The sequence below is a fragment of the Papaver somniferum genome, chromosome 3 (genome assembly GCF_003573695.1).
Source record: "Papaver somniferum cultivar HN1 chromosome 3, ASM357369v1, whole genome shotgun sequence".
NCBI lineage: Eukaryota > Viridiplantae > Streptophyta > Magnoliopsida > Ranunculales > Papaveraceae > Papaver > Papaver somniferum.
In genome coordinates this window covers 183,059,642-183,070,910 of record NC_039360.1, presented here as the reverse complement: position 1 = coordinate 183,070,910, position 11,269 = coordinate 183,059,642, and the positions used below count along the sequence as shown (strand labels likewise).

Sequence of the window (11,269 nt, the reverse complement as noted above, 5' to 3'; positions counted from 1 at the left end):
TCTGTTGCTGCTATGTACAATGCCAAAACCTCGTCAGGATCTGGCTTCTGCAGGATCGGGATTGAGGCTAGGTGTTCTTTGATTTTTTGGAATGCTTCCTCGCATTCAACGGTCCATTCGAACCTGCTCCCTTTTTTGAGAATATTGAAGAAATGTTTGCATTTGTCCGAGGACGGGCAATAAATCTGCCCAAAGCTGCTATGGATCCATTGAGTTTCTGTACTTCCTTTAAATTCTTTGGGGACGGCATCTCTACTATGGCTTGAATCTTTGCTGGGTCTACCTCGATGCCCCTTTTTGTTACCAGATACCCGAGGAATTTCCCCGAGGTGACACCGAAAGTACATTTCTCCGGATTCACTTTCATGTGATGTTTTCTCATTGCTTCGAAGATATTCCTCAGATCCTGGTGGTGATCTTTACGCAGCTTGCTTTTGACGAGCATGTCGTCAACGTAGACTTCTAAGGTTCCTCCAATCCATGGCTTGAAGATAGCATCGACCATCCTTTGGTATGTTGCCCCTGCGTTTCGAAGTCCGAAGGGCATTCTAGTGTAGCAATAAAGGCCATGTGGGGTGTAGAACGCTGTGTGTGGCTGATCTTCTTCTGCCAGGGCCACTTGGTTGTAGCCAGAATGTCCATCCATGAATGACAGTTCTTCATATCCTTCTACTGCTTCTACCAGCTGGTCTATGCTCGGCAGGGGATAGCTGTCCTTTTGACATGCCTTGTTGAGATTAGTAAAGTCGATGCATATTCTAACCCCTCCATTTTTCTTAGGAACAATGACCATGTTGGAGATCCAGGTAGGGTGCTTGACTTCCTTGATAAATTCTGCGTCTAGTAGTTTCCGAAGTTCTGTTTCTACTGCCTCATGATACTCTGGAGCTACTTTTCGTATTTTCTGCCTGAACGGGGGCGTGCCCGGTTTGATGCGTAGCTCGTGTTGGATTACTTTTGGGTCAATCCCCGGCATATCTCCTAGCTTCCAGGCGAACACATCCGCGTATTCCTTAAGTAATTTGGTTAAAGAATCTTCCCTTACTTTGTCCATTATGGTCCCTATTTTGATCATCTTCGGGTTTTCTTCCGTTCCTATGTTGATTTCTTTTACGGGCTCCACTGGTGTGAACACAGGCTTCGGATTTCCGAGGACTGGGACGTTTTTTAATTGCTATTTAGCGTGTTTCTGTTCTTCGCTGGTTGTTGAAGTACTTGTCTCTGTGCTTAGGACCGGATAAACCAATGAACTAGAAACAGGCATCCGAAAGAAATTAATGGAGGAATGGGAAACGTACTTTTCCTAGCGCTAGAAATTAGGATCCCTGGTTGTTGAAGTACTTGTTTCTAGCGCTAGGATCCCTGTTTCTGGCGGCATGTCTGGCGCTAGAAACAAGTACGCCAAATCACGAAGGCATCACAATTTGGCGCTAGAAACAGGGATCGTGACGGTCAGACATGGCTGTGAACACACAAATCACGAAGGCATCCGAATGCTCACAACCAATCATCGTAATCTAGAGTGATTTGTGATGATGATATCCTAGTGTTGATTCCTTGGCTCAAAACCTTCGGGTTTATCATAGCCTCATCTAACAACTCCATGCGAGGCGTTTGCGCACGGGATATAGGTAAAAACAAAGAAAGCAAAACGTATAAGTAAAGATCCATGGGGTTAGACAAATATAAAGTGCTGAAATGTAAACAAGACCGAGGTTTACGTGGTTCAGCACTAAGGCCTACGTCCACGGGGTTTGTTGTTTCACTATATTCTTCACGGTTACAAGAGTAGTCGAATGACTTTTGGGTTTACATGTTTTTCTCTTCTAAAGGATTAACTTACACTTGCAATCTCTCTCTCCTTCCCTTCCTGATTTTTCCGATCCCCTTTCCTCTTGGTGGAGAGGGGGTATTTATAGGGTTAGAGTGTGGGACCCATCTCTGAAGGCCGTTGGAACCTTATCTTCTAGTGTCTTGTGTCCATCACGCAGAGGTCTGCGTTTTCCACTTGATCACGCAGAGACATCCTCGCTCGTTCCACGGGTTGATCGACACGTATACTGCTCAGAGTGTTTAATGAAGGTGGTTGAGATGCCTGCTCGTGTCAGACAAGTGTCTTCTGCCCCTGTCACGTTCGTGTCAGCTAACTTTCTCTCCACCGTTGATCTTAGCTTCTTTTGGGATGAGATAAAGTAACTCCTTGGGGTTTATTTGGTGTTCCGTAGTGCATCGTATTTTGATGTCCTGGCCTGCATGCTTTCCACGTATTTTTCTATATACACGTGTCTGATGGTGAGATATATGTATACACATATATATTTAAAATAAAATAAAAAGGTAAAAGAAAAATTAAAAAAACAAACAGAAAAAGAAGACGGATGGAGATAGTGGCCGGTGGGTGGTCATGGAAAAGAAGGAGGTAGTTGGCGACGGAGATGGAGACGCAAATATTATTTATAACTTAGGGTTTTCTTTTGAAGGCTATTATTGGGATGTCACACTTTATTAGAGGGGCGTCACCTAATAGGACAAAACGGGTCACCCATAAATAATATCAAAAATCCCTTATCTCAAATAATTTTGGAATGACCAAATAACCCTTGTTTAGTTAATTTTATTTCAGTTTAATTATAATCTAATTAATTAATGATTTGATTAAGATTAAGATTAACCTAGACGTAAGACTAACCAAGACATAAATTAAAATTAACCTACTAACCTAGACGTAAGACTAAAACTAACTTACTAACCTAGACGTAAGACTACATTTTACGGTTTGAATAAATTAAACCTAGACGTAAGACTATATTTTACGGTTTGATTAAAACAAAACCTAGACGTAAGACTACATGCAAATCCTATTTTACGGTTGAATTCAACTCGAATCCAGACGTAAGTTCTTCATAATCAAATTTTACGTTTAGAAATTAAACCTGAACCCAGACGTAACACCAGCAGAAACGTAACTGAAGTTGAATAGAATTACAATTGAAGTTACGAGGAAAGGAAGAGAAGAAAAATGAAGAGGATCAGTTTTTTTCTTGAATTAAAATAGAAAATATTAGGTTTCTAAGTTTTCATGTTAGTTCAAGAGTAATCTAGACATTTTGCTTTAGTATTAGGATATCCCATAACCATTTTTTTTGGACACTAAAAATCCAAATGAAACCCTTCTAAAGGAATGTGCCGCCCCAATAATATCCTTCTTTCTTTTTTAGTGTTTTGCCGTTGGTTGTAAACAAAAAATCAAGAGGTGGCATTTAGGATCTATTGAAAATTATATGGATGGTAAATAGGAAAAATGGGATTGGAAATTAATGAGGATGGCAAATAGTATAAGTGTGAGTGGCAAATAAGTGAAACCTAAATAAATGGCTCTATTGGTTTCCCCCATCAAAGAGAATTAAATTAAATAGTTCGCTTAGAGCGTCCACAGTGGTGCGAGCATAACTAAAGACCAAAGACTAAAAAAAAAGATCAAATTTGGGTTTAGTCCGTACTGTGGTGTAGCGGGTGACGAGTAAATTTGGTCGCGCGTTGATATAAAGTCCGCTTCATCGTCCAGCGTAGATAAAGATTACGCCTGGCATGGGGCGTTGATAAAGATAACGCCTGCTATGGGGCGTTGATAAAGACAACGCCTGTATGGGGCGTGAACTATAGCAACGCCTGGTGTGTGGGACGGAGATTATACGTTCGCCCGGGTTTAAAAAAAAAAAAAAAATGGGGCGTTGATAAAGACAACGCCCCAAGCAAAGTTTTGTAAACTTTTCAAATTTGGGTTCATGACTATATCAACGCCCCATTCAAATTTGGTGTCCGGCGTTGATTATACCAACGCCCCATCTAGGCGTTGATTATACCAACGCCCCATTCAGGCGGACATTATACCAACGCCCCATCCAGGCGGACATTATACCAACGCCCTGCATCAGGCGTTAACTTTACGAACACGCGGCTACAGGCGGACATTATACCAACACCCGTCGGGTAGGCGGACATTATATAAACGCCCGACTATATTTGGATTTGGTCTTAATCGCCGACCAAATTTGGTCCGAGTTTTACTCTTTGATCAAATTTTGATCGATGGTCCGTCCCACTATGCCAGCCCACTCGACACCAAATTTGGGTTTAGTCGTCCACTGCAGTTGCTCTTAAAGGAGAAGAAAATAATAAAACTTGCATTGCGGAGAGAATGAACAAGTTTATTACCAGCATAGTTAGGGTTCCTTCTCTTACTAGTAGAAGTAGATTTCTTGTTCCAAACAGGAATTCCCGACTTGTTACTTTTTTTACTTCTTCAAAAAATGGTAGAGCAGACACAAGCTCCTCCTCTTCCTCATCGTCATCGTCACAACAACAAGGCCAAGGTCACAAAACAACAGGTGAGAATAGTCATACTTTATGGGTTTCTGGTGCAACAATGGCTACTTTAGTTATGCTTGGTCTTCTTCATGCTCGACGCCTCTATGACGACAACCAGGTACTTTACTTTACTACTTGTTGTGTTATAAGTTGTTTATGTGGAGAGTCCTGTTCTAATAAATTGAACCATTGTATGTTATTAGCTTGAAGTAGTAAGGGATAAAGGGATTGAAATTGAATTCTCACCAGATGCAAAGGTATGTATGTCAATGTGATCATCATTTATATCTTAATTATCTGATTATTAATGATATCTCTGATATTTTCCCCACTGTAGGCTTCATTATTGAGGTTGCTACCATTGCGTTCTATTTCTCGCATCTGGGGATTCATTACCAATGTGGTATGTATGTATATCTTTCTGATTTATTATTATGACTACTGAAATTGTGTTTGCTTTGTTCTTGTACAAGACGATTTCGAGAGAAGCTTAGCATAATTGAAGTAGTTTAATAGGGATGTTGTTGAATTAAGAAACTGCAGGGTCCCTGTATATTACTGAGCGGAAATTAGTGATGAATACCTACGTCGACTGACTCAAACTACAGCTACTACTCCTCTAGTTATCAACATACACATCTGAATGTTATTGTGAGTCGGTTAATGGAATGAGAAAGTTATAGTTCTAAAGTATCTGCACAAACAATTTTTTAAAAGCACTCGATAACTTTCACACTAGGAGCTCATTATAACTAGTTCCAAGAGTACCGATGACTTACGGGAAATGTACAGCTAAATTGCTAACATCGTTTCCGAACATGTTTACCTAAACTAAGATTTGTTGGCTTTTCTATTTAACCAAATATTTGGTTTATATGAGGTTTCTAACCTCATAACTGAGATAGACCTTGGATATTTTCTTGCAAGAAACATAAATCGTCTTTACCTATTAGATTTTATTGTTCCAGTATGTTATCCCTTTTTGGTCCTGCTATGTTTCTTGTTCACTTTTTAAACTTTTGTTGGCAGTTTATACCACATGGCTACAGATTCTTCGTGCTGATTTATTTAGCTGGTGCTGATTTTAGTGTTTGTTATACATCTGAAGCCTATTGGTTGTTACATTTAGTGTTTCTCTTTACTCATAAAACAATTTCCTCAGGAATATCCTATTTGGTTGCGTCCTTATATCTACAAAGCTTGGGCTCGAGCATTTCATTCAGGTATAGATGTTTGACTTTATCTCTGTGTGATTCTGTTACATTTCGAATGTCGTTGTTATATCCAACACTCATGCTCATATCTGCATCTGCTGCTCTTTCACCATTATGCTGCTTTAAAGAGAGGAAATAGTATTGGGACGAAAAACTTAAATCGAGTTCTTGATAGTTAATAAACAGAAACGGAATAGAAAAAAACTTTACTTCCCTCTCAATGAATCCAAATTTCTTAGCCAGAATCTGCATTTGGACAAAATACTTCTTACTATCTTTCCTGAAGCTTCCTAAACTGTAAATGGCGAGCCCCATTTTCCAGAGTTTGGGAAGATTTTGGGCGATTCATATCAAGCTTGCTGGGTTAATCACTTTTTGTCTATTAGGAGATCAGGAAATTATTGGATTGCCTTACTCTGGATCCCAGAGTAATTCATGAGTATTTCCAACTTACTCCCGCGTGTAACTACTCAGATTTTCATTTCAAAATCTTAACTTTGTTAATCAGTTTCTCAGTTTGCCCCTTTTTTACAAGTAAAGGGTGTATGGCATTTTAGTAACCCATGTTAATAGCCAAACCTCTATTTAGATGTTTCTCTCTAGTATTTTTCTTTTGTTAGTATTTGTATATTCTTAACAACATTTATAACAACGATCGTAGAATATGATAGTATTATTTAATAGTAATCTTTAAGCATGTAAAATCCATGTGCCTGACGACTATTTATAGTATTAGTGATATAGGCCACATAGTGATTCGACTACGGTGAGTTCAGGGGAGTTACCTCAGAAGAGCCTTTGATGCTTGGATAAGGCAAAGTAAATTAGTGTTTATGTGTATCTACCTCGCATTTGTTAGTTTACAATGATGGAGTAGGGTAGCTGCTTCTCACCGTAGTTCCGTATAATTGTAAAACCCAAAGGCTTTAAAATACTCATGTAACATGATTCTAAAGAATCTGTATGTAGGAAATAAATGCTTTGCTTGGTTGGTGTCGTACAAAAGATCCGCCGCTCGTGTGAACTACAATTCAGCTCTGTAATCTTAATCTGGTGCTAGGAATTATTGGTTGCAGTCACCTTTTCCTGTATGGTTGAATTGTTTACTTTGGGAAAATAAGAATTTTTCCAAGGAGACGTGGTTTCCTGATGTGTGCTTTAATAATGAGCATCATGTTTTGAGTTTACTACTGAATTTTGTAAGCTTCTGTGCTGTGTAGATTTAGAAGAAGCTGCATTGCCTCTTGATCATTATGCTTCTTTGCGGGACTTTTTTGTTCGCACACTTAAAGAAGGGTCAAGGCAGATCGACCCTGATCCACATTGTCTGGTAACTGGTAACCAGCTGCTTCTTTTGTCAGAGATCTACTTTTCTGTTTCCAATGTTGAAATTGTGAATCTCATGTTTCATGTTCACCCGAATAGGTTAGTCCTGTCGATGGAACAATTTTGAAATTCGGGGAGCTGAAAGATTCAGGGGCCATGATTGAACAAGTCAAAGGGTTCTCTTACTCCGCTTTATCTCTTCTTGGTACAAGTTCATTTGTTCCTGTAGGCGAGGAGGATATAGTTGGAGATTGTATCGAAGAGAACAATATTGCAGAAGAAACAAGTAAAAAGTCATGGTGGCGAATTTCCTTTGCTTCTCCCCAAGTGCGAGATCCAACCCCAGTGTGGTATGTTCAATTTTAGACTCCATATTATGCTGTGTTGTCTTATCTAGCTTATATCACGCTTAAGACAAAAAAGCTTTCAGCGAGTTTAGAGAGAGGAAGGAAGTGGGCTTGTTGAGAGCACAAGAGAGATGGTAAGAAGTTCCCGATCTACAAGTCTTTCGAGATCGGTCGAGTTGAATTTTACTCTCAATGATGTAAGGCACTTGGCCGGTCAAATTTAACTTAGAGTTGTTAATTAAGTACCCATTTGCATTGAAATCTGACCAAGTTAGAGCCAATCTTTCCAGTTTTGGTGTGACATTTTGGTACCAGTCTTTCGGAACTGGAACAGTTGGAAAGCCTGTTATGGACGAAAAGCGTAAGCAAGTTAAAGTAAAATTTGCTTTAAAGCGTAAGCAAGTTAAAAAACATCTGGGCTTACAACATTGTGCTATCAACATGTCAAGTTTTCGTACTCTTTTTTATGAGCAGACTGTATCATCAAAATACCTTCTTTGGGACAAATTAGGACATACACACCGTTCCATCTAATAAGTGGCCCATACAATGTCAATTTGTCCTGCATCCTCACTATATATGTCAACCGAGTTTATCTATTTCTCAGAGTTGCTTTTGGCAGTCCATTTTTACTGATTAAACTCAATAGGTTTCACAATTAATGGGGTGAGGACGAAAACAGAATCTTCAATCATACCACAGTTGATTGTTTTTGTAATGAAAATAATCATTTAATAGGAGCCTTAAGCATGAATACATGAATTTTCCTCACTTCATTGCACTTAGATGTATGTCAACTCTCCAAAGTTAAAAACTTAAAATCATCTTCACTGAAATTTTTGCAGCAGAAGGATGAAGGGTATATTTTACTGTGTAATATATCTAAAGCCTGGTGATTATCATAGAGTGCACTCTCCTGTTGATTGCAGTATTTTACTCCGACGCCATTTCTCAGGTATCATCATTTATTTTGTGTTTGTGGAAATGAATCAATGTCATATATATTACATATATAGAAAAGGGATACTCACTGCTACTTTTGTTCTGTAGATGTCATAGATGCATGTGAGTTTCGAAAATTGTTATACATGTCCTTTTTCCTATCTCCCATTGTATCTGGTAGATAAAATCCATATTTGCATTAATTATCTGTGTCACATGTTTTTCACAGGCCGGCTTTTCCCTGTGAACGAACGTGCTACACGAACAATCAGAAATCTCTATGTTGAAAATGAGCGGGTAACTCTATTTGCGATGTAATCAAAATATTATTTAAGCATGTTGCAAATCTTTGAAATACTTTTGTTAAATATCTAACCATTCTGAATGATTATGGCTTTCATCATATTCTGGGGAAGATCAGGGCTATTTAACGTTTTCAGCATGTAACACATTTGTTCATGTTTACACTTAAAATCATGGCGTGTCTCGTAGTTGTCTAAGAATCTAAATGCTTATGATGTCATTTTTCTGAGTTCTATTAACTTAATCACGCAGAGCTCGAACACCTTAAACTTACTCTTACTTGTACCCTAATCCAGGAGGTAGATCTAAAAGCCACTCTTCCATGTAATACAAAAATTACTATTTTCAAATTTGGGGTTAGTTCTGAGTTGTAAAATAATGTCTAAGGGTCTTGTTGCCCTATAAGAAAATGCCTCATCCTGAAGTCAGCTGTCTTCTCATAACACTGCACCACAATATATCTCAAGATAGTGCTAATAGATTGAACTTGCTCAACAGCTGTGTAAATCGTATATCATTTTTAGTTGGTGTTTGGTATCCGTAATTAGGTGTATAAAATATAATCTAACTTGCTGTTATGTATTACAAGAAGTATGATTTGTTTGTTCGAATCTTGTTTGAGATAATTAATTACCATGAGTGATTTTTGTGAATATTTCTTTCAGCTTTAGTTTTTAGTCTTTCAGTACAACATATGCCGTGGAACTTCATCTGGTCTTGATTGTTGCGATTTTGATCGACAGGATGATAATCCATCATAAGTGGTTTATGTGCTCTTTCTCCTGTTACTAGGTTGTTCTTGAAGGTCGATGGGCAGAAGGATTTTTCGCGCTCGCTGCAATCGGTGCAACAAATATTGGCTCAATTGAGGTTGGTTGACTTGCGTTTCATGTTGTCTTTCCTTCTTCATATTCTATGAGTCATTTAGTTATCACCATTGCAGCACTCACATAGGCCTCATCATTGCTGCCAAACCGATGTTGGAATGTATGAATTCATAATGGACGTAAATCTGTATAGCAGCTTGTGTTTAGTTCGTCCATTTCCTGTCGAATTTAGTTGTAGATTAGACATGTAAAAGTTGCCTTATGAACTGTCTTATCCAATTTTTTCCACAAGCTGTATTAGAATGTTTGGGGTACTATTTACAAATGTAAAATCTTATACTGTATGGTATGTGAGGGCTCAAGCTTGTACTGTTGAAAGAAGGTATCAACATGATAGTTTAGAGAAAAAATTAAACCGTATTTGCCTGTAGAACCGTAGCATCTGGGGAAACGATCTGTTGCAAAGTAAAGTTTAAACCGACTTATATCACTTGACTTTGACATTTGACCGTGAAAAATGGGAACGGGGTTATGGAAATTCCATTTCCTTCATCTTGTTGCTCCTTAGTCACGTTTCTAGTTCCTCCGTATTTCTCTGTTCCAACTTAATATTTTGGTTGCTCTCCTGGTTTTTCGTAGACTTCTGAGGTGCTATATTTGACTTGTTTCTTTCAGCTTTTGATTGAACCTGAATTGAGGACAAACAAGCTGAAGAAAATTCTTCACACAGAGCCTCCAAAGGAACGCGAATATGAACCTCAAGGTGTTGGTGTGATGTTGAAGAAGGGGGACGAGGTAGGAATTACAATTACGTTAACTGAAGTTTTACCACAATCATAATGGACAAATTATACCTTTGTTCTGTCCTAGTTTTATTAATAAATATTAAAAACCCTTCTTCATGCATACGTTGAGTTCCAAAACCCAGAAATGATTCCTGTTAGTTATTGAAAAACTTATGCCTTTTCAGTTCGACATATATGTCTTTGTAGTTCATAGTTTTGTGGAGTAGACAGTCATCTGAATCTGCTCCTGGGTGGCTTCTCTAACGCCATAGTGGTTTGATTCAATTTTGCCTGTTCCTCTTTTCAGATAGCAGCATTCAACATGGGATCAACTGTGGTGCTCATTTTTCAAGCTCCAATATCGAAATCAAAAACTAAGGGACAAGAGTGTGATGGTTGCGACTCATCCGTGTTCAACTTCTGTGTCCAACGTGGTGATAAGATCCGACTGGGAGAAGCACTTGGCAGGTGGTCGGTCTGAGATCTCTTAAAAAATTAATTCTACCCGGTGGGCACGCTACACCCGTCTTTTTGTTTTAGTGAGTGATGATGGTTGATGGATGATGGATCTTCTTCAACAGCAGCAATTAGGTTGGCGCAACACTGGACATTTTTTTGAAGAATGTATTTCTAGCTTAAATTTTTAATAGCAGTATTCAAACAGTTGTAGTCGCACTGTAGCAAGTGTGACAATTGTATAGTAGCACTGTAGTTTAAATTTTTTTGAAGTCAAGCTCAATCATGTCAAACTAAAAGGAGTGTGTTGATCTTGAATCTAGATAGATTACAATGAAGGCCCTTTTCAACCGCTGGATCGTGCCGGGTAGATTTGATGTGTTTCCCAGGAAAGTTCATCGATGTAATCACATACTTAATCATGGATGGTTTTAGGCAGTCATCCGTAGATTTGATTGTCATACTTAATCTTGGTATCAGTGTTTTTCAGGAAATCATTTCTCAGTAGCTACACAAGCTATGAAAATGTATACAGATTACAGACTTTTCAAGCTTTTCGGCAGCAGAAAATTCTATCCCTAATTCACATGTTATTCAGAATGTTGTGGAAGATTTAGTGGAAGAAATGCCTATGGATTGTTTAATCATTCATTGTGATGCTTCATAGGATTCACATACTCATAAATTCTGGTATCGGCTTG

The 11,269-nt window shown here is 38.5% G+C and overlaps 1 protein-coding gene across 1 annotated transcript; it reads left to right on the top strand.

The window, feature by feature from the left end:
• Window positions 1–4,175: 4,175 nt before the first annotated feature.
• LOC113358229 (phosphatidylserine decarboxylase proenzyme 1, mitochondrial-like) lies at window positions 4,176–11,065 on the top strand. Its single transcript, XM_026601767.1, has 11 exons — window positions 4,176–4,486; window positions 4,572–4,625; window positions 4,706–4,771; window positions 5,531–5,591; window positions 6,803–6,912; window positions 7,008–7,258; window positions 8,101–8,210; window positions 8,427–8,494; window positions 9,293–9,370; window positions 10,003–10,122; window positions 10,420–11,065. The coding sequence occupies exons 1-11, from the start codon at window positions 4,199–4,201 to the stop codon at window positions 10,591–10,593; spliced, it is 1,380 nt and encodes a 459-aa protein (XP_026457552.1). The 5' UTR covers window positions 4,176–4,198; the 3' UTR covers window positions 10,594–11,065.
• Window positions 11,066–11,269: the final 204 nt, after the last annotated feature.

What these genes read in the sequence shown, in the direction of transcription:
- LOC113358229 (XM_026601767.1), top strand. Translation starts at nt 4,199, where the DNA reads ATGAACAAGTTTATTACCAGCATAGTTAGGGTTCCTTCTCTTACTAGT. An exon ending in GGCTCGAGCATTTCATTCAG is followed by an intron (nt 5,592 to 6,802) that starts GTATAGATGTTT and finishes TGTGCTGTGTAG; the next exon opens with ATTTAGAAGAAGCTGCATTG. An exon ending in ACTCCGACGCCATTTCTCAG is followed by an intron (nt 8,211 to 8,426) that starts GTATCATCATTT and finishes TGTTTTTCACAG; the next exon opens with GCCGGCTTTTCCCTGTGAAC.